This window comes from Oncorhynchus tshawytscha, unplaced genomic scaffold (genome assembly GCF_018296145.1).
Source record: "Oncorhynchus tshawytscha isolate Ot180627B unplaced genomic scaffold, Otsh_v2.0 Un_contig_842_pilon_pilon, whole genome shotgun sequence".
Classification (NCBI taxonomy): domain Eukaryota; kingdom Metazoa; phylum Chordata; class Actinopteri; order Salmoniformes; family Salmonidae; genus Oncorhynchus; species Oncorhynchus tshawytscha.
In genome coordinates, this window is record NW_024609617.1 from 38,948 (window position 1) to 61,500 (window position 22,553).

At 46.1% G+C, this 22,553-nt stretch overlaps 1 protein-coding gene and 2 long non-coding RNA genes across 5 annotated transcripts in view; 1 reads left to right on the top strand and 2 right to left on the bottom strand.

Moving 5' to 3' along the window:
* The window catches only part of ptdss1a (phosphatidylserine synthase 1a), a 33,178-nt gene extending 12,123 nt beyond the window's left edge, over positions 1–21,055 (bottom strand). The window contains exons 1-10 of one of the 3 annotated variants that reach the window (XM_042316317.1): positions 20,625–21,055; positions 19,445–19,536; positions 19,009–19,053; positions 18,506–18,630; positions 17,949–18,107; positions 17,656–17,807; positions 11,965–12,106; positions 5,104–5,216; positions 4,694–4,759; positions 1,873–1,972 (exon numbers count right to left, since the gene is read on the bottom strand). In XM_042316317.1, coding sequence (XP_042172251.1) covers positions 1,873–1,972; positions 4,694–4,759; positions 5,104–5,216; positions 11,965–12,106; positions 17,656–17,807; positions 17,949–18,107; positions 18,506–18,630; positions 19,009–19,053; positions 19,445–19,536; positions 20,625–20,809 — 1,179 coding nt within the window. In that variant the 5' untranslated portion in view covers positions 20,810–21,055. Of the gene's footprint in view, positions 1–1,872; positions 1,973–4,693; positions 4,760–5,103; positions 5,217–11,964; positions 12,107–17,655; positions 17,808–17,948; positions 18,108–18,505; positions 18,689–19,008; positions 19,054–19,444; positions 19,539–20,624 lie in introns of those variants that run through there. The other 2 variants (XM_042316318.1, XM_042316319.1) reach the window with 2 other exon arrangements.
* On the top strand, positions 59–485 carry LOC121845289. Its single transcript, XR_006082489.1, has 2 exons — positions 59–141; positions 285–485. It is a non-coding gene; the product is annotated as an uncharacterized LOC121845289 (long non-coding RNA).
* On the bottom strand, positions 14,954–16,863 carry LOC121845287. The gene is made up of 3 exons (XR_006082487.1): positions 16,759–16,863; positions 15,582–16,694; positions 14,954–15,019 (listed from the first exon to the last, which is right to left on the bottom strand). It is a non-coding gene; the product is annotated as an uncharacterized LOC121845287 (long non-coding RNA).
* Positions 21,056–22,553: the final 1,498 nt, after the last annotated feature.

The following is a 22,553-nucleotide window of genomic DNA, read 5'->3' on the forward strand; positions in this document are numbered from 1 at the left end:
CCATCTAATACTAGGACAACTACAGCCCTGGTACTACAGCCCTGGTACAGGCATCCCGTCACCATCTAATACTAGGACAACTACAGCCCTGGTAGGTCATCCCGTCACCATCTAATACTAGGACAACTACAGCCCTGGTAGGTCATCCTGGTAGGTCATCCCGTCACCATCTAATACTAGGACAACTACAGCCCTGGTAGGTCATCCCGTCACCATCTAATACTAGGACAACTACAGCCCTGGTAGGGTCACCATCTAATACTAGGACACTACAGCCCTGGTAGGTCATCCCGTCACCATCTAATACTAGGACAACTACAGCCCTGGTAGGTCATCCCGTCACCATCTAATACTAGGACAACTACAGCCCTGGTAGGTCATCCCGTCACCATCTAATACTAGGACAACTACAGCCCTGGTAGGTCATCCCGTCACCATCTAATACTAGGACAACTACAGCCCTGGTAGGTCATCCCGTCACCATCTAATACTAGGACAACTACAGCCCTGGTAGGTTATCCCGTCACCATCTAATACTAGGACAACTACAGCCCTGGTAGGTTATCCCGTCACCATCTAATACTAGGACAACTACAGCCCTGGTAGGTCATCCCGTCACCATCTAATACTAGGACAACTACAGCCCTGGTAGGTTATCCCGTCACCATCTAATACTAGGACAACTACAGCCCTGGTACGTTGGTCCAACAGTCACATGCTCTTAACGATGACCAAGCTATTTATGGTACATTAACTATGACAAAAAAAACAGACTGGTCTGCTAACATAAATAGTGATATGTACTTTTAGAGACCTGAACAACTGTTTGGAGACCCAGTTTTACTATGTACATAAACAAACCACTTGGACATGACAGCTGTGTGGAGACTGGTTTGTGTACATAGTAAAACGACCTGGACATGACAGCTGTGTAGAGACTGGTATGTTTATGTGCACAGTAAAACAACTTGAACATGACAGCTGTGTGGAGACTGGTATGTTTATGTACACAGTAATACTACTTGAACATGACAGCTGTGTGGAGACTGGTATGTTTATGTGCACAGTAATACTACTTGAACATGACAGCTGTGTAGAGATACAGTAAAACAACTTGAACATGACAGCTGTGTGGAGACTGGTATGTTTATGTGTAAAACAACTTGAACATGACAGTGGAGACTGGTAAACAACTTGAACATGACAGCTGTGTGGAGACTGGTATGTTTGTGTACACAGTAATTACTTGAACATGACAGCTGTGTGGAGACTGGTATGTGTACACAGTAAACAACTTGAACATGACAGCTGTGTGGAGACTGGAACATGACATGTTTATGTACACAGTGAACAAACTGTGTGGAGACTTGAACATGACATGACAGCTGTGTGGAGACTGGTATGTTTATGTGCACAGTAAAACAACTTGAACATGACAGCTGTGTGGAGACTGGTATGTGTACACAGTAATACTACTTGAACATGACAGCTGTGTGGAGACTGGTATGTGTGCACAGTAAAACAACTTGAACATGACAGCTGTGTGGAGACTGGTATGTGTACACAGTAATACTACTTGAACATGACAGCTGTGTGGAGACTGGTATGTTTATGTGCACAGTAAAACAACTTGAACATGACAGCTGTGTGGAGACTGGTATGTTTATGTGCACAGTAAAACAACTTGAACATGACAGCTGTGTGGAGACTGGTATGTGTACACAGTAAAACAACTTGAACATGACAGCTGTGTGGAGACTGGTATGTTTATGTGCACAGTAAAACAACTTGAACATGACAGCTGTGTGGAGACTGGTATGTGTACACAGTAATACTACTTGAACATGACAGCTGTGTGGAGACCATTCTTACCACACACACCAGCCACAGCAGCACATAGAGGACCTGGGTCTTGGAGAACAGCTCCATTCCAAACTTTATACACGCCAAGGCCTCCAGGAACGCTATGGCCCTGTGATGTCAGAGACACACACACACAGACGTCACACACTACAGCTAAGGCTGCTGGGTAATCAGATAGCTGTGTCCCAAATGGCTCCCTATTACCTCCATGGTGGATAACCTGGTCTAAAGTAGTGCACTATAAAGGGAATAGGGTAGCTGTTGGGATGCACCCTATGACACCTGTCACCCGGCTGGGTGGTGACATGACAGAGTGAGGGAGAGGAGGGTGAGGGGTGAGCGAGGCAGAGAGAGGTAAGCTGAGGCCCATAGAAACATGAAACCAGTCCATCTACATGGTCAGATGTTAACATTGCCAACAGCCTTTACTCTAGTGGGAGCTGGAGGGGATAAGCAACATATTCAGACCCCTGCTAAGCGCTAACCAAAATAAAACACACTGACAACAGTACACATGCCACATGCACAATGCAAACATGGATAGACAGAATATTAATGGAATATAATGGGGTTATAAAATCACATTTCACAAATGTTGTCTACGAAAGTTTCTAAGATCCCTTATTACCCTGAACATGGGAACCACTAGAATATACACAGAGGGTAGTGCATACGACCCCTTGTTACCCTGAACATGGGAACCACTAGAATACACAGAGGGTAGAGCGTACGACCCCTTATTACCCTGAACATGGGAACCACTAGAATACACACAGAGGGTAGAGCGTACGACCCCTTATTACCCTGAACATGGGAACCACTAGAATACACACAGAGGGTAGAGCGTACGACCCCTTATTACGCTGAATATGGGAACCACTAGAATACACAGAGGGTAGTGCGTACAACCCCTTGTTACCCTGAACATGGGAACCACTAGAATACACACAGAGGGTAGAGGGTACGACCCCTTATTACCCTGAACATGGGAACCACTAGAACACACACAGAGGGTAGTGCATACGACCCAGTACATCACTGGGGCCAAGCTTCCTGCCATCCAGGACCTTTATACGAGGCGGTGTCAGAGGAAGGCCCCAAAAATTTGTCAGAGACTCCAGTCACCCAAGTCAGACTGTTCTCTCTGCTACCGTATGGCGAGCGGTACCAGAGCGCCAAGTCTAGGTCCAAAAGACTCCTTAACAGATTCTACCCCCCCCAAGCCACAAGACTGCTGAACAATTCATCAAATGGCCACCAGGACTATTTACACTTGACACCCCCCCCCTTTGTTTTTACACTGCTGCTACTCTCTGTTTATTATCTATACATAGTCACTTTACCCCTACCTACATGTACAAATGACCTCAACTAACTTGTATGCCTGCACATTGACTCGGTACCGGTACCCCCTGTATATAGCCTCCACATTGACTCGGTACCGGTACCCCCTGTATATAGCCTCCACATTGACTCTGTACCGGTACCCCCTGTATATAGCCTCCACCTTGCCTCTGTACCGGTACCCCCTGTATATAGCCTCCACATTGACTCTGTACCGGTACCCCCTGTATATAGCCTCCACATTGACTCGGTACCGGTACCCCCTGTATATAGACTCGTTATTGTGTTACTTTGGTTTATTACTCTTCTTGAACTGCACTGTTGGTTAAGGGCTTGTAAGTAAAGCATTTTACAGTAAAGTCTACACTTGTTGTATTCAGCATTTCCCAGTAATACACACTTGTTGTATTCAGCATTTCCCAGTAATACACACTTGTTGTATTCGGCGCATGTGACAAATAAAGTTTGATTTGATTGAGAGAAGTGTATGTATATCTAAACATAAATAAACAGTCAGAATACACACTGACTTAGTGATTCCAGTATTATAGAGTATTCTACCCTACACACTGCTACACCATGTGTCTTAGTAATGACTTTCATACGGCCAGTCTTTAATACTCAGGGTTTAGCTGGGGGATAATGGAGGCCATTGTTTTGTAGTGCTTCACTGCCAGACTGTCTGTGTGTGTGTGTGTGTGTACAGCCCTAACCAGCTACAGTTTCTCAGTCCACCACGCTGTAGAAGGTCCATTAACATTAGCCTCCATCTCCCATGTCTTCACCCTCACACTGCTACAGTTTACATACAACCACACAGCCCAACGGTAGAAACCACACAGCCCAACGGCCACACAGCCCAACGGCCACACGGTAGAAACCACACAGCCCAACGGTAGAAACCACACAGCCCAACGGTAGAAACCACACAGCCCAACGGCAGAAACCACACAGCCCAACGGCAGAAACCACACAGCCCAACGGCAGAAACCACACAGCCCAACGGTAGAAACCACACAGCCCAACGGCAGAAACCACACAGCCCAACGGCAGAAACCACACAGCCCAACGGCAGAAACCACACAGCCCAACGGCAGAAACCACACAGCCCAACGGCAGAAACCACACAGCCCAACGGCAGAAACCACACAGCCCAACGGTAGAAACCACACGGCCCAACGGTAGAAACCACACGGCCCAACGGTAGAAACCACACAGCCCAACGGTAGAAACCACACAGCCCAACGGTAGAAACCACACAGCCCAACGGTAGAAACCACACAGCCCAACGGTAGAAACCACACCGTCAAAGAGCTCTGTTCAGTTGTTGACTAAAGGTAAATCATCGACCTGACGGCTGACTACTGCAGATGTAAATGTGTATTGTAGTTTAATGGTGTAGATGGCAGACAGCAGAGTAAACAGCTTTATCTCCTCAGACATCATCTACTGTCGTCATGGTAGTAGCTAATGAAATAACACTCACCCAAACACCCAGCACTGTGTCCCAACACGCTTACACTGTGTGTCTGTGAGGTAGGCATAGTACTGCCTGAAAAACACAGGGAGAAAACACCACAACAGGATGTGAAGGCAGACATGTGAACCAGTTTACCACAGACAGAGAGCTGTCCTCTCATAGCCATTAACTCTAGACATGTTGGACAAACACTGACGGTATGACTGAGGAGTTTTCTGAAGACTGGTGCAGAAGGGGTGCAAATTGGGAGAGAAGGGGGGCAGAGGAGAGGGGGGGGCAGAGGAGAGAAGGGGGGAACAGAGGAGAGAACAGAGGAGAGGGGGAAGGGAACAGAGGAGAGGGGGGGGGAACAGAGGAGAGAGGGGGAGAACAGAGGAGGGGGAAGAGATCAGCCCAGGTGAGGGGTGAGGTCCTACCTCACGGTGGGAGCTGTGATGATGCCGATGAAGAGTATCCGACACCAGCTGAGGGCGTGGCACGCCGGGAAAACAAATATGTGCTTCAGGAAGAATGTGTTCAACTCTGTCAGCTATGGAGAAACAGAGAGTTATCAGACACCATCACAAAGCCACAGAGCCCCCCCCAGGGCTCTACAGAGCTCCCCCCCACACACAGGGCTCTACAGAGCTCCCCCCCCACCCACAGGGCTCTACAGAGCTCCCCCCACCCCACACAGGGCTCTACAGGTTCACTATGCAATACAGTGAACCTGAACCATGTCAACATTTGGACCCACTCAGTTTGACCCTGAGCTCCTCATCATCCACAGTACAGCATAATGAAGAGACTGGAACCAGACTGTCTCAACACGCTGTCATTTGGCCCTGAGCCTGTGTGTGTGTGTGTGTGTGTGTGTGTGTGTGTGTGTGTGTGTGTGTGTCTCAGTGTAGAGATAGGCTCAGGGCCAAATAAGACTGTCTAGGGGCCCTCTGGAGAGAACGCAGCTAAACTGTAGCTACTCCTGAGAACTCTCTCTACCTTCGCTCTCCCCTCCTCCCTACTCACCCACCCCCCGTCAAGCTCTTTTCAAAGAGTGGGTAATTACTATTTCAAGCCCCCAGAGTGTTGGGAACGGGAGACAGAGGGAGAGGAGAGACTAGTCCATTTCAAGAGAAGCTGCTCAGCTTTTCATCGCCATGGCAGCCGGTATTGAGGATAGGGGGGGGGTGGCAGCTATGGTGGGCTCTCTGGCTGGGACCTGGATTGTATTCATTGGCAACAAATAGTAGACAACGGACTAAAACTGGGAGGGACTACTAGAACTTTTCCAACAAGAAATGCTCGTTTTCATTTTCCATTGCAAAAATGGTTTTGCTACAGTGCCCCCTAATGAATATGACCCTGGGTTAATGATGGAAAGCACTGGAACTTATTGAAGTTCACCATCTTTCCATCCACCCCACGGTGTGGTGGGGCGCTGTCCCCAATCCAGAAACTGTCCACCCAGTCACATGTCAGTTTCTCACTCTTTAAGTAATTAGTTTTCAATGAGAACACGCCAGGCAGAATCCCCGTTATACAGTACCATCTATACAGTATCATCTATAGAGTACCAGTACAGTACCATCTATAAAGTACCAGTGTTGTACCATCTATACAGTACCGTACCATCTATACAGTACCATCTATACAGTACCAGTACCATCTATACAGTACCAGTACCATCTATACAGTACCAGTACCATCTATACAGTGCCATCTATACAGTACCATCTATACAGTACAGTACCATCTATACAGTACAGTACAATCTATACAGTACCAGTGTTGTACCATCTATACAGTACCATCTATACAGTACCATCTACACAGTACCAGTACAGTACAATCTATACAGTACAATCTATACAGTACAATCTATACAGTACAATCTATACAGTACAATCTATACAGTACAATCTATACAGTACAATCTATACAGTACCAGTGTTGTACCATCTATACAGTACCAGTACAGTACAATCTATACAGTACAATCTATACAGTACAGTACCATCTATACAGTACCAGTGTTGTACCATCTATACAGTACCAGTACAGTACAATCTATACAGTACCATCTATACAGTACAATCTATACAGTACCATCTATACAGTACCATCTATACAGTACCATCTATACAGTACCATCTATACAGTACAATCTATACAGTACAATCTATACAGTACCAGTGTTGTACAATCTATACAGTACCAGTGTTGTACCATCTATACAGTACCAGTGTTGTACCATCTATACAGTACAATCTATACAGTACAATCTATACAGTACAATCTATACAGTACAATCTATACAGTACCAGTGTTGTACCATCTATACAGTACCATCTATACAGTACCAGTAGAGTACCATCTATACAGTACCAGTAGAGTACCATCTATACAGTACCAGTGTTGTACCATCTATACAGTACCAGTACAGTACAATCTATACAGTACCATCTATACAGTACCATCTATACAGTACCATGTATACAGTACCATCTATACAGTACCATCTATACAGTACCATCTATACAGTACCAGTACAGTACAATCTATACAGTACCAGTACAGTACAATCTATACAGTACCATCTATACAGTACCATCTATACAGTACCATCTATACAGTACCATCTATACAGTACCAGTGTTGTACCATCTATACAGTACCATCTATACAGTACCAGTGTTGTACCATCTATACAGTACTATCTATACAGTACCATCTATACAGTACCATCTATACAGTACCATCTATACAGTACCATCTATACAGTACCATCTATACAGTACCAGTGTTGTACCATCTATACAGTACCAGTACAGTACCATCTATACAGTACCAGTAGAGTACCATCTATACAGTACCAGTAGAGTACCATCTATACAGTACCATCTATACAGTACCAGTGTTGTACCATCTACACAGTACCAGTAGAGTACCATCTATACAGTACCATCTATACAGTACCATCTATACAGTACCATCTATACAGTACCAGTACCATCTAGTACCAGTACCATCTATACAGTACCAGTGCCATCTATATAGTACCAGTGCCATCTATACAGTGCCATCTATACAGTACCATCTAGTACAGTACCTGTACAGCAATCTATACAGTCAGTACCATCTATACCATCTAACAGTCCCCATACAGTACCTAGTACAGTACAATCTATACAGTACAATCTATACAGTACCAGTGTTGTACCATCTATACAGTACCAGTACAGTACAATCTATACAGTACAGTACCATCTATACAGTACCAGTGTTGTACCATCTATACAGTACCAGTACAGTACAATCTATACAGTACCATCTATACAGTACAATCTATACAGTACCATCTATACAGTACCATCTATACAGTACAATCTATACAGTACAATCTATACAGTACCAGTGTTGTACAATCTATACAGTACCAGTGTTGTACCATCTATACAGTACAATCTATACAGTACAATCTATACAGTACAATCTATACAGTACAATCTATACAGTACAATCTATACCCTATACAGGCCAGAACTACCATCTATACAGTACCATCTATACAGTACCAGTAGAGTACCATCTATACAGTACCAGAGTACCATCTATACAGTACCAGTGTTGTACCATCTATACCCCATCATACAGTACCATCTATACAGTACCATGTATACAGTACCATCTATACAGTACCTATACAGCTAACCAGTACCATCTATACAGTACCAGAACAGTACCATCTATACAGTACCATCTATACAGTACCCCTGTCAGTACCATCTAACAGTACCATCTATACAGTACCAGTGTTGTACCATCTATACAGTACCATCTGTACAGTACCAGTTGTACCATCTATACAGTACCAGTACAGTACCATCTATACAGTACCATCTATACAGTACCATCTAGAACTACTGTACCATCTATACAGTACCAGTGTTGTACCATCTATACAGTACCAGTACAGTACCATCTATACAGTACCAGGCCAGTACCATCTATACCAGTACCTAACAGTACCATCTATACAGTACCAGTACCATCTATAGTACCAGTGTTGTACCATCTACAGTACCCCTGTCAGTACCAGAAGTACCATCTATACAGTACCATCTAGTGTACCATCTAGTACAGCTAACCAATCTATCAGGCCAGAACATCTATACAGTACCAGTAACCCCTGTACCATACTACCAGTACAGTACCATCTATACAGTACCATCTATCAGTACCATCTATACAGTACCATCTATACAGTACCATCTATACAGTACCAGTGTACCATCTATACAGTACCAGTACAGTACAATCTATACAGTACCAGTACAGTACCATCTATACAGTACCATCTATACAGTACCATCTATAGTACCATCTACAGTACCATCTATACAGTACCATCTATACAGTACCATCTATACAGTACCATCTATACAGTAATCTATACAGTACCATCTATACAGTACAATCTATACAGTACAATCTATACAGTACCATCTATACAGTACCATCTATACAGTACCAGTCTATGTACCATCTATACAGTACAATCTATACAGTACAATCTATACAGTACAATCTATACAGTACAATCTATACAGTACAATCTATACAGTACAATCTATACAGTACCAGTGTTGTACCATCTATACAGTACCAGTACAGTACAATCTATACAGTACCATCTATACAGTACCATCTATACAGTACCATCTATACAGTACCAGTGTTGTACCATCTATACAGTACCAGTACAGTACAATCTATACAGTACCATCTATACAGTACCATCTATACAGTACCATCTATACAGTACCATCTATACAGTACCAACAGTACCATCTATACAGTACCATCTATACCAGTGCTGTCCATCAGTATATACAGTACCATCTATACAGTACCATCCAGTACCAGAACCATCTATACAGTACCAGTGTAGTACCATCTATACACAGTACAGTACCCTGTCAGTACCAGTACCAGTCTTGTACAGTACCAGTAGAGTACCATCTATACCTACAGTGTACCATCTAACAGCAGTAGTACCCTATACAGTCAGGCTATACAACCATCTATACAGTACCTACAGTGTACCATCTATACAGTACCAGTAGCTATACAGTACCCCTATCAGGCCAGTGTTGTACCATCTATAATAGTACCAGTACCATCTATACAGTACCAGTGTTGTACCAGTCTACGGATGACAGTAATCCCACAGTACCAGTCAGTACCAGAACAGTACCAGTACCATCTACCTACAGCTAACCCCAGTGCCAGAACTCTACCTAGTGCTAACACAGTCACCAGTCAAATGTTTGGACACACCTACTCATTCAAGGGTTTTTCTTTATTTTTACTATTTTCTGCAATGTAGAATAATAGTGAAGACTTCAAAACTATGAAATAACACCTACGGAATCATGCAGTAAGTATTTTATATTTGAAATTCTTCAAAGTAGCCACTTTTTGCCTTGACAGATTTGCATTCTACAATTTAGAAAATAGTTTTAAAAAAGAAACCCTGGAATGAGTAGGTGTGTCCAGAACATATACCTTTGACTGGCCATATACCTAGTGCTAATTCAGCCTGGCGTGTTCTTATTGAAATCTCTTAAAGAGCCAGAAACTAGCCGGATGACATATACTGGGTAGTATCTGGACTAACCCCTGTCAGGGGACAGCTAACCCCCAACACCGTGTCAGATGCCAGAACACTGAATAAACTCCAGTGCTTTCCATCATTAACCCAGGGTCATATTCATTAGGGAACCATTTTACATACCTAGTGCTGTCAGCTAACCCCTGTCAGGCCAGAACTCCGCATATACCTAGTGCTGTCAGCTAACCCCTGTCAGGCCAGAACTCCGCATATACCTAGTGCTGTCAGCTAACCCCTGTCAGGCCAGAACTCCGCATATACCTAGTGCTGTCAGCTAACCCCTGTCAGGCCAGAACTCCGCATATACCTAGTGCTGTCAGCTAACCCCTGTCAGGCCAGAACTCCGCATATACCTAGTGCTGTCAGCTAACCCCTGTCAGGCCAGAACTCCGCATATACCTAGTGCTGTCAGCTAACCCCTGTCAGGCCAGAACTCCCCATATACCTAGTGCTGTCAGCTAACCCCTGTCAGGCCAGAACTCCGCATATACCTAGTGCTAACAGCTAACCCCTGTCAGGCCAGAACTCCGCATATACCTAGTGCTGTCAGCTAACCCCTGTCAGGCCAGAACTCCCCATATACCTAGTGCTGTCAGCTAACCCCTGTCAGGCCAGAACTCCCCATATACCTAGTGCTGTCAGCTAACCCCTGTCAGGCCAGAACTCCCATATACCTAGTGCTGTCAGCTAACCCCTGTCAGGCCAGAACTCCGCATATACCTAGTGCTGTCAGCTAACCCCTGTCAGGCCAGAACTCCCCATATACCTAGTGCTGTCAGCTAACCCCTGTCAGGCCAGAACTCCCCATATACCTAGTGCTGTCAGCTAACCCCTGTCAGGCCAGAACTCCTAGTGCATATACCTAGTGCTGTCAGCTAACCCCTGTCAGGCCAGAACTCCAGCATATACCTAGTGCTGTCAGCTAACCCCTGTCAGGCCAGAACTCCCCATATACCTAGTGCTAACAGCTAACCCCTGTCAGGCCAGAACTCCCATATACCTAGTGCTAACAGCTAACCCCTGTCAGGCCAGAACTCCCATATACCTAGTGCTCAGCTAACCCCTGTCAGGCCAGAACTCCCCATATACCTAGTGCTAACAGCTAACCCCTGTCAGGCCAGAACTCCCCATATACCTAGTGCTAACAGCTAACCCCTGTCAGGCCAGAACTCTGCATATACCTAGTGCTAACAGCTAACCCCTGTCAGGCCAGAACTCCCCATATACCTAGTGCTAACAGCTAACCCCTGTCAGGCCAGAACTCCCATATACCTAGTGCTAACAGCTAACCCCTGTCAGGCCAGAACTCCCCATATACCTAGTGCTAACAGCTAACCCCTGTCAGGCCAGAACTCCCCATATACCTAGTGCTAACAGCTAACCCCTGTCAGGCCAGAACTCCCCATATACCTAGTGCTAACAGCTAACCCCTGTCAGGCCAGAACTCCCCATACACCTAGTGCTAACAGCTAACCCCTGTCAGGCCAGAACTCCCCATATACCTAGTGCTGTCAGGTCAGATAGACTTTGACCAGGGCCCTAAAGTAGTGCACTATAGGGTGTTATTGGACATGGGTGCATTAGAAATAGAATGACAATTGTACATTTGAAACCAGGAACATACCTGCCAGATGATCATGAAGAGGTAGACCCCGGTGACGCGCTGCAGGGAAGACTTGGGGTCAAACCAGCGGACGTAGGTCCAGCTAGCTGGGGTGAACTGGAGCGCAGCACGTTTAATCTTCCCTGTCGTGGTGTGGATGTCCCTGGACAGGTAGAGACACACACGGCAGAAGAGTTAACAAGGCTTGTGAATAGACATACAATAAGACAAGTAACACACAGCTAACTAGGATGAAAACAATGCCATTACATAAAATCATTCAAGGCCACCTTGTTACCGGGTAACGGGCCTGATAATACTAAACGAAAGCTAAACTGTAAGTGCCTCTGGATCAGAAAGTCTGATAAATGACTAAAAAGGTCCATGTAAAAATGTAGGAAGTCAATTTCCATACGGTTTTGTTTCTGAGATGTGAACAAATGTCACTCAATTCCCTAGAGAAAGTAAAGTAGCCTTGTCTGAGCCAGAAGCAGATCTCCTGTTTAGGTAGCGCGAGGCAGCTTGACCAACAAGTACACCCCCTGGACAGGACGCTATTGCAGAGCCCCATGGGGCCTGGTCAAAAGAACTGCTCTTTACAGGGAAAAGGGTACCAATTGTGACACAGCCAGTAAAGTGAGGGAGGGAGGGGACCTACATGCTGGAGGCCCAGTGGTAGGGCTAGGAGGACCTACACTACATAGGCAAAGTATGTGGACACCCATTCATATTAGCAGGTTTGGCATTTTCAGCTACACCCGTTTGCTGACCTGTATATAAAATCTAGCATACCGCCATGCACTCTCCATAGACACACATTGGCAGTAGAATAGCCCGTACTGAAGAGCTCAGTGACTATCAACGTGGCAACGTCATAAGATGCCACCTTTCCAACAAGTCAGTTCTTCACATTTTTGCTCTGCTAGAGCTGCCCCGGTCAACTGTAAGTGCCGTTATTGTGAAGTGGAAACATCTAGGAGCAACAACAGCTCAGCCGTGAAATGGTAGGCCACACAAGCTCACAGAACAGGACCGCCGAGTGCTGAAGCGCATAAAAATGGTCTGTCCTCGGTTGCAACACTGACACAGAGTTCCAAACTACCTCTGGAAGCAACGTCAGCACAAGAACAGTTCATCGGGAGCTTCATGTAATGGGTTTCCATGGCCGAGCAGCCGCACACAAACCTAAGATCACCACGCACAATGCCAAGCTTCGGCTAGAGTGGTGTAAGGCGCTCCACCATTGGACTCTGGAAAAGTGGAAACGTGTTCTCTGGAGTGATGAATCACGCTTCACCATCTGGCAGCAAGACGGAATAATCTGGGTTTGACAGAATAATGGTCTGGATCTGTTTTTCATGGTTCGGGCTAGGCCTCTTAGTTCCAGTGAAGGGAAATCTTAAAGCTACAGCATACAATAACATGCTAGATGACTCTGTGCTACTAACTTTGTGGCAAATGTTTGGGAAAGGCCTTTTCCTGTTTCAGCAACGGCCCCCGACCCCACTAATGCTCATGGCTGAATGGAAGCAAGTCCCCATGGCAATGTTCCAACATCTAGTGGAAAGCCTTCCCAGAATTGTGGAGGCTGTTATTTGCAGAAAAGGGGGAGGGGCTAAATCAATTTTTATGCCCATGATTTTGGAATGAGATGTTTGATGAGCAGGTGTCCATATACTTTGTGTACCTGATGGAGGCCCAGTAGTAGGGTCAGGAGGACCTACTTGATGGAGGCCCAGTGGTAGGGTTATGGGTATCTACTTGATGAAGGCCCAGTGGTAGGGTTATGGGTTACCAACTTGATGGAGGCCCAGTGATAGGGTTATGGGGTACCTACTTGATGGAGGCCCAGTGGTAGGGTTATGGTTTACCTGCTTGATGGAGGCCCAGTGGTAGGGTTATGGGTACCTGCTTGATGGAGGCCCAGTGGTAGGGTTATGGTTTTACCTACTTGATGGAGGCCCAGTGGTAGGGTTATGGTTACCTACTTGATGGAGGCCCAGTGGTAGGGTTATGGGTCCTATTTGATGGAGGCCCAGTGGTAGGGTTATGGGTACCTACTTGATGGAGGCCCAGTGGTAGGGTTATGGGTACCTACTTGATGGAGGCCCAGTGGTAGGGTTATGGGGTACCTACTTGATGGAGGCCCAGTGACAGGGTTAGGTTTATGGGTACATACTTGATGGAGACCCAGTGATAGGGTTATGGGTACCTGCTTGATGGAGGCCCAGTGGTAGGGTTATGGGTACCTGCTTGATGGAGGCCCAGTGGTAGGGTTATGGGTACCTACTTCATGAAGGCCCAGTGGTAGGGTTATGGGTACCTACTTGATGAAGGCCCAGTGATAGGGTTATGGCGACCTACTTGATGGAGGCCCAGTGGTAGGGTTATGGGGTACCTGCTTGATGGAGGCCCAGTGGTAGGGTTATGGGGTACCTGCTTGATGGAGGCCCAGTGGTAGGGTTATGGTTACCTACTTGATGGAGGCCCAGTGGTAGGGTTATGGTTACCTACTTGATGGAGGCCCAGTGGTAGGTTATGGTTACCTACTTGATGGAGGCCCAGTGGTAGGGTTAGGCTTTATGGTTACCTACTTGATGGAGGCCCAGTGGTAGGGTTATGGTTACCTACTTGATGGAGGCCCAGGCCCAGTGGTAGGCTTATGGTTACCTACTTGATGGAGGCCCAGTGGTAGGTTATGGTTACCTACTTGATGGAGGCCCAGTGGTAGGTTATGGTTACCTACTTGATGGAGGCCCAGTGGTAGGTTATGGTTACCTACTTGATGGAGGCCCAGTGGTAGGTTATGGTTACCTACTTGATGGAGGCCCAGTGGTAGGCTTATGGTTACCTACTTGATGGAGGCCCAGTGGTAGGTTATGGTTACCTACTTGATGGAGGCCCAGTGGTAGGGTTATGGAGGGTTACCTACTTGATGGAGGCCCAGTGGTAGGTTATGGTTACCTACTTGATGGAGGCCCAGTGGTAGGGTTTATGGGGTACCACTTGATGGAGGCCCAGTGGTAGGCTTATGGTTACCTACTTGATGGAGGCCCAGTGGTAGGCTTATGGTTACCTACTTGATGGAGGCCCAGTGGAGGCCCAGGGGGGCTTATGGTTACCTACTTGATGGAGGCCCAGTGGAGGTTATGGGTTACCTACTTGATGGAGGCCCAGTGGTAGGGTTATGGTTACCTACTTGATGGAGGCCCAGTGGTAGGGCTTATGGTTACCTACTTGATGGAGGCCCAGTGGTAGGGTTATGGTTACCTACTTGATGGAGGCCCAGTGGTAGGCTTATGGTTACCTACTTGATGGAGGCCCAGTGGTAGGCTTATGGTTACCTACTTGATGGAGGCCCAGTGTAGGGTAGGCTTATGGTTACCTACTTGATGGAGGCCCAGTGGTAGGCTTATGGTTACCTACTTGATGGAGGCCCAGTGGTAGGCTTATGGTTACCTACTTGATGGAGGCCCAGTGGTAGGTTATGGTTACCTACTTGATGGAGGCCCAGTGGTAGGGTTATGGTTACCTACTTGATGGAGGCCCAGTGGTAGGGTTATGGTTACCTACTTGGAGGCCCAGTGGTAGGTTATGGTTACCTACTGATGGAGGCCCAGTGGTAGGCTTATGGTTACCTACTTGATGGAGGCCCAGTGGTAGGCTTATGGTTACCTACTTGATGGAGGCCCAGTGACAGGGTTATGGTTACCTACTTGGTGGAGGCCCAGTGATAGGGTTATGGTTACCTACTTGATGGAGGCCCAGTGGTAGGGTTATGGTTACCTACTTGATGGAGGCCCAGTGGTAGGGTTATGGTTACCTACTTGATGGAGGCCCAGTGGTAGGGTTATGGTTACCTACTTGATGGAGGCCCAGTGGTAGGGTTATGGTTACCTACTTGATGGAGGCCCAGTGGTAGGGTTATGGTTACCTACTTGATGGAGGCCCAGTGATAGGGTTATGGTTACCTACTTGATGGAGGCCCAGTGATAGGGTTATGGTTACCTACTTGATGGAGGCCCAGTGATAGGGTTATGGGTACCTACTTGATGGAGGCCCAGTGATAGGGTTATGGGTACCTACTTGATGGAGGCCCAGTGATAGGGTTATGGGTACCTACTTGGTGGAGGCCCAGTGATAGGGTTATGGGTACCTACTTGGTGGAGGCCCAGTGATAGGGTTATGGTTACCTACTTGATGGAGGCCCAGTGATAGGGTTATGGTTACCTACTTGATGGAGGCCCAGTGATAGGGTTATGGCTACCTACTTGATGGAGGCCCAGTGATAGGGTTATGGGTACCTACTTGATGGAGGCCCAGTGGTAGGGTTATGGGTACCTACTTGATGGAGGCCCAGTGGTAGGGTTATGGGTACCCTTGATGGAGGCCCAGTGGTAGGGTTATGGGTACCTGCTTGATGGAGGCCCAGTGGTAGGGTTATGGGTACCTGCTTGATGGAGGCCCAGTGGTAGGGTTATGGGTACCTACTTGATGGAGGCCCAGTGGTAGGGTTATGGGTACCTACTTGATGGAGGCCCAGTGGTAGGGTTAGGGTTATGGGTACCTACTTGATGGAGGCCCAGTGGTAGGGTTATGGTTACTACTTGATGGAGGCCCAGTGGTAGGGTTATGGGTACCTACTTGATGGAGGCCCAGTGGTAGGGTTATGGGGTACTACTTGATGGAGGCCCAGTGGTAGGGTTATGGGTACCTGCTTGATGGAGGCCCAGTGGTAGGGTTATGGTTACCTACTTGATGGAGGCCCAGTGGTAGGGTTATGGGATGGAGGCCCAGTGGTAGGATTATGGTTACCTACTTGATGGAGGCCCAGTGGTAGGGTTATGGGTACCTACTTGATGGAGGCCCAGTGGTAGGGTTATGGGGTACCTACTTGATGGAGGCCCAGTGATAGGGTTATGGGGTTAGGCCCTACTTGATGGAGGCCCAGTGATAGGGTTATGGTTACCTACTTGATGGAGGCCCAGTGATAGGGTTATGGTTACCTACTTGATGGAGGCCCAGTGATAGGGTTATGGTTACCTACTTGATGGAGGCCCAGTGATAGGGTTATGGTTACCTACTTGATGGAGGCCCAGTGACAGGGTTATGGGTACCTACTTGGTGGAGGCCCAGTGATAGGGTTATGGTTACCTACTTGATGGAGGCCCAGTGATAGGGTTAGGTTTATGGGTACATACTTGATGGAGACCCAGTGATAGGGTTATGGGTACCTGCTTGATGGAGGCCCAGTGATAGGGTTATGGGTACCTACTTGGTGGAGGCCCAGTGATAGGGTTATGGGTACATACTTGATGGAGGCCCAGTGATAGGGTTAGGGTTATGGGTACCTGCTTGATGGAGGCCCAGTGGTAGGGTTATGGTTACCTGCTTGATGGAGGCCCAGTGGTTATGGGGTTGGAGGCCCAGTGGTAGGGTTTGGGTACCTGCTTGATGGAGGCCCAGTGGTAGGGTTATGGGTTACCTGCTTGATGGAGGCCCAGTGGTAGGGTTATGGGTACCTGCTTGATGGAGGCCCAGTGGTAGGGTTATGGGTACCTGCTTGATGGAGGCCCAGTGGTAGGGTTATGGGTACCTGCTTGATGGAGGCCCAGTGGTAGGGTTATGGGTACCTGCTTGATGGAGGCCCAGTGGTAGGGTTATGGGTACCTGCTTGATGGAGGCCCAGTGGATAGGGTTATGGGTACCTACTTGATGGAGGCCCAGTGGTAGGTCCTCATCTCCAGGAAGCGACAGACAGTCATACCCATCCAGATGCCTCCTCCATTACACAACAGGATGTCCAGGATCAGCTGGTCCCACCAGCACTCAGCAAAGTTAGGCAGCAGGTGCATGAAGAACAGCTGAGGAGGAGAGGATGAGGAGGGGGAAAATAGGGAGAGGAAGAGTAATCATTTATACCTCTCCTAAACTCCTATGACACTCTCCTAACCAAATGTTCTGACATTTGGTGTTTGTGTGTGTTCGTGCTTTGGGGTGTGTACCTCAGTGAGCTCCCAGGTGATGCTGATGGTCCAACAGAGGCCGTAGCTGCGGATGAGCAGGGCCTTCATGCCCCAGCCCCAGAAGTGACTGAAGGCAAATATGTCAAAGTGGCTCAGGATTCGCTCCCAGGTGATCACGTGACAGTTCACTGCATACTCCTACAAGCAGAGCACAGCGGCCAGAGACGACATCAACACTAGCCAATCAGAACAAGAGCATGAGGAAGTGAGTGTTGATGCTATAAGAGGGCTGTATCCTGTTTCTTCACCCTTTTCCCCCAAAGTGTGGACTTGCACACTTCCCATCATGGATTAAAAGCATTGGATTGGCGTAAGAATTGGCTGGAGGGAGTTTCACAATTGTTAAAAAGGCATGCCGGGAAGTGTGCACCTCAGGTGGAGAATCAGGAAGTAGCTGAGGTCAATGTGCTAACCAAGAGACTGATACTTAAGAGATCAGAAACTGACAGTAAAGAAAGGGTGCATCCCAAATGGCACTCTATTCCCCTATTATAGTGCACTACTTTTGACCACGACTCTAGCTGCTGCTTACTCACCATGATGTCAGCCTCCCGGGTGGCGTAGCGCAGGTTGGGGTCCAGCCAGTACATGACGTTCTTCACCTGCTCCCAGTTTAGGAAGATGATGAACACCAGGAACAGGAAGTACAGCACACTCAGACCTGACCATAAAAGGGAGATGTCAGATCACCAGGAACAGGAAGTACAGCACACTCAGACCTGACCATAACAGAGCAATAACAGATTAGGCGGAATCTCATTCAATCAAGGGCTGAACTGGTTTCAGCAATTTAGAAAGACATTTTTACATCAACAGTTGTCAGAAAGTAGGCCTAAACCCCAAAGAGCAACTGAAGCAGAAGCACAGTGGCCAGGAAACACTCCCTAGAAAGAAGGAACCTATAAAGACACCTAGAGAGATTACCAACTCATGAATTGGGTGGATAATTCATGGTTAAACTCATTCAAAGTGAACTGGAATGGTAGCAAGGCCTATACAAAAAATGGGATTGTTAGATTTGTCACTTAATGTCACTCACCGAAAACTATTCGCCATATCGCCGGATGTGGTCTGGTAAATGGTCCTAGAGAGAGAAGAGTCAAAAAATACTGAATCAACAACTTCATCCACACTTAACGTTCCAAGGCTGATGTATAATGACATGTAGAGATGTCTGACACATACAACGTTTAATGAACACAGACAGTCACCCTGGAAGCATCGTTACCCACCACTCCACAAAAGCCACGGCAGAGTAAGGGAAACAACTACTTCAAGATCTCAGAGCGAGTGACATCACCGTTTCAAACGCTACTGCCGCGCACTAGCTAGCCATTTCACAGAGGTTACACTAGCACCCTATTCCCTATATAGTGCACTACTTTTGACCAGAGACCAGGTCTGAAGTAGTGCACTATATAGGGGAAAAAGGTGCCATTTGATGTCAGAAGCAACTTGGACAACCTTGTCCTTACCGTTAGGGAAGGCCAGAACACTGATGACCAGGAAGAAGGAGAGGACCAGGATGAGGCCCACCCACAAGTTGGCGTCTTCGTTTGTCTCATCCCTAACATAACAAAAAGGCAAGGATTATTAATACAAACCAAAACCAGCATTAAGACATTTCAGAGTCAGTGAGATGAAAACAGTTCTAAAACTGATGCACTGATTGGACAGGTGGGTTTGAAACCCAAATTCTATTCCCACCTCTGTCCCCACATAGCCTGCTGTACTGTGCTCTCCTTCAATCACACTTATGAAAGATCAGTGAGAGGGCTGAAATGATATTATAATTCCCTCATCAGTGCTGGTTGACCTACTCCTGACACCCCCCCATTCCATTTGGTTATTGAGGATAAACCACTCTTGATGAGAGCAGCAGATAAGGGATTTGTCCCTGATGGCACCCCATTCCACATAGTGAAATACTTTTGACCAGGGCGCTATATGGAATAGGATGCCATTTGGAAACAGCCAAGCTTTGCATCATGGGCTGCGTTCAGTACGCAAAAACGTAGTGGAAACGGTGCTGTACGAACGACCAGTTGAAAACCGGGAGAGGTTGGGTTGCGAGTTCAAAATGCACCGCTCTCCTTTAAATACGTAACTCGTGGCTTCAACCACAGCCTGCCACACCCAACAAACGGCGCAAAGGTACGTCAAAGACTGTTCAAGAACGTCCAATGCAAACGGTTCCGCAACGCAGCAAATGTTCAATCGAACTGAACGCACCCATGATGTAAGAAACGGCTAGATGCATCTTGCAGATAAAAATGGACCACCAGGAACAAGGAAGAGAGATCCTTCCCCACGGTATAGAAAAGATACAAACGTGGCACGTTGACACAATGTAGCTACAAATAGCAAATAAATCAGCCCACTTGCTACATCGAAACCAAACAAATTAAACATTCTCCTTCATTAGAGACGAGCCAGATGGTCAGTCCCGCACCAGAGAACTTAAGCTAGCTAACTACTTCATCGAAAGACCTTAGTTACACATGTCAATTGTCTGAAATACTAGCGAACGTAATTACTTTTTTGACTGCATAAACAAACACTTAGCTGCTCTGGCAGGTGGCCCAGTCAATATCGTTAGCATATAGCTAGCTAATGTTAACTACCTGTAGTTAATTGTCTAGCCACTCTACTTACCTTGTAAATGCAAAATACATCAAGCTGAGCACTGTGCATGTTAACAGTGTTATTGTGTGCGGTTTATAGAAAAAGTCCAGTGTAATATCCTCCACTTGCTGCTCGTTGATCATACGGAAATGCATCCTGTAGTTCACATCATCTTTGCCTATAGTCCGCGATTCGTACCCATATCCGGACGCCATAATTGCGGGAGCGTGACCAGAGGAATCCGCCTCACCTCCTGCGGGCTCCTTTAGATTGACATTTAGACGTTCAGCGAAATTAATGATTCATGTTGTCCACTAGTAAAGACCAAAACGACCAAACGCACTTCCGTTAAATATGTGCGCAACAGCACAACCTAAAGAAAAACAGAGTCAAGAATGAACTGCTGCCTTCTTGCGAGTGCGAACATCACGGGTTAAATTTACTGAAACGTTTTAGGGGAAAATAAACTCTCGATTTTTTGATTGGTTTGTAAGTCTAGGGGAGTGCCACTATGGAAAGCCGAAGGGTTCAGTTTATGAGATCAATCACGCGCTATTTTCTTAACGTTTGTAAACCACCAAGGCAAACCCACATAAATAGAAAGGATTATATTTCTATGGGTAAACCAAGGTCAGTTCCACACCGCGTGAGGTTATTTACGTTCATGTCACAGGAGGGTAAAGAGTAATATTAATATTTTCCAACCCCAAGCATTGATGTCATGATTGTCCTAACCTACATTAGTTATCTGAAAAGTGGGAGAGATCGTCATCAAATCACTGCATTATGAAAATGCATTAGTAAAATGGAGATCATTATTATTCTCTGTAAGGGCTTCACATATGTATGAAAAACCATCAGTATGGACATTATAATAATAGAATAGAACATAATGGAATAAAACAACGTTATTCTCCTGTCCACTAAGTCTGGGAATCGCCCGGGATGTCACGATTAGATATTATCACGATAACTTTGGTGCGAACACCCAGAGAAATGATTTGGTGTTGAGGTGCTGACTAAGTGCAAAGAAACTGTAAGCTATAAAAACAAAGAAAGTGAGTCACACTCTATATATAAACTCCCAGTCATTTATTGGGTAAAACACCAACGTTTTGGTCACCCTGAAGAAAGCACAGTGAGGCAGAAACGTTGGTGTTTTACCCAATACATTACTGTGAATGTATACATAGAATGTGTGACTCTTTGTTTATTTTTAAACCAAACATATTGCTCACCATATGCTGTTGTCTGTGATACAATATGTTTGTACCATGTTTTGTGCTGCTACCATGTTGTGTTGCCCCCATGTTGTTGTCATGTTGTGTTGCTACCATGTTGTTGTCATGTTGTGTTGCTAACATGCTGTGTTGTCATGTTTTGCAGCCTTGTTATGTTGTTGTCTTAGGTCTCTCTTATGTACAGTAGTGTTGTGTTGTCTCTCTTGTCTTGATGTGTGTTTGTCTTATATATATATATATTTATTTGGAGCCCTGCCCCGTCCCCATCAATAAGAATGTGTTATTAACTGCCTAGTTAAATAAAGGCCCAATTAAAATTAAAAAGAGCCATGAGAAAACACGTTTTGATCAGTCATGGAAATAAAAGTGCTGAAAACCAATTGGCTCCCTGTTTAAAAAGGAGATGGAGAACAAGATATGAAGGAAAAAATACTGGAGTTTTGGTGCAGGTACAGACAACTAGCTATGAAGGATAAATACTGGAGTTTTGGTGCAGGTACAGCCAACTAGAGCAAAAATAATATTGCAAAAATGTCAAATTATACGATATATTGTCAAAAAGAATATCCTGATATGTACCTGTGTCGATTATTTCCCCCATCACTACTGTCTGCTGTCAACCTGACTAATAGTCTCTTGTTTACCAACTAAACATCATAATGACTCTATTGCCCCACAGTCTGGTATTTTTGCACATAGCCTAATGTTATCTATTTCT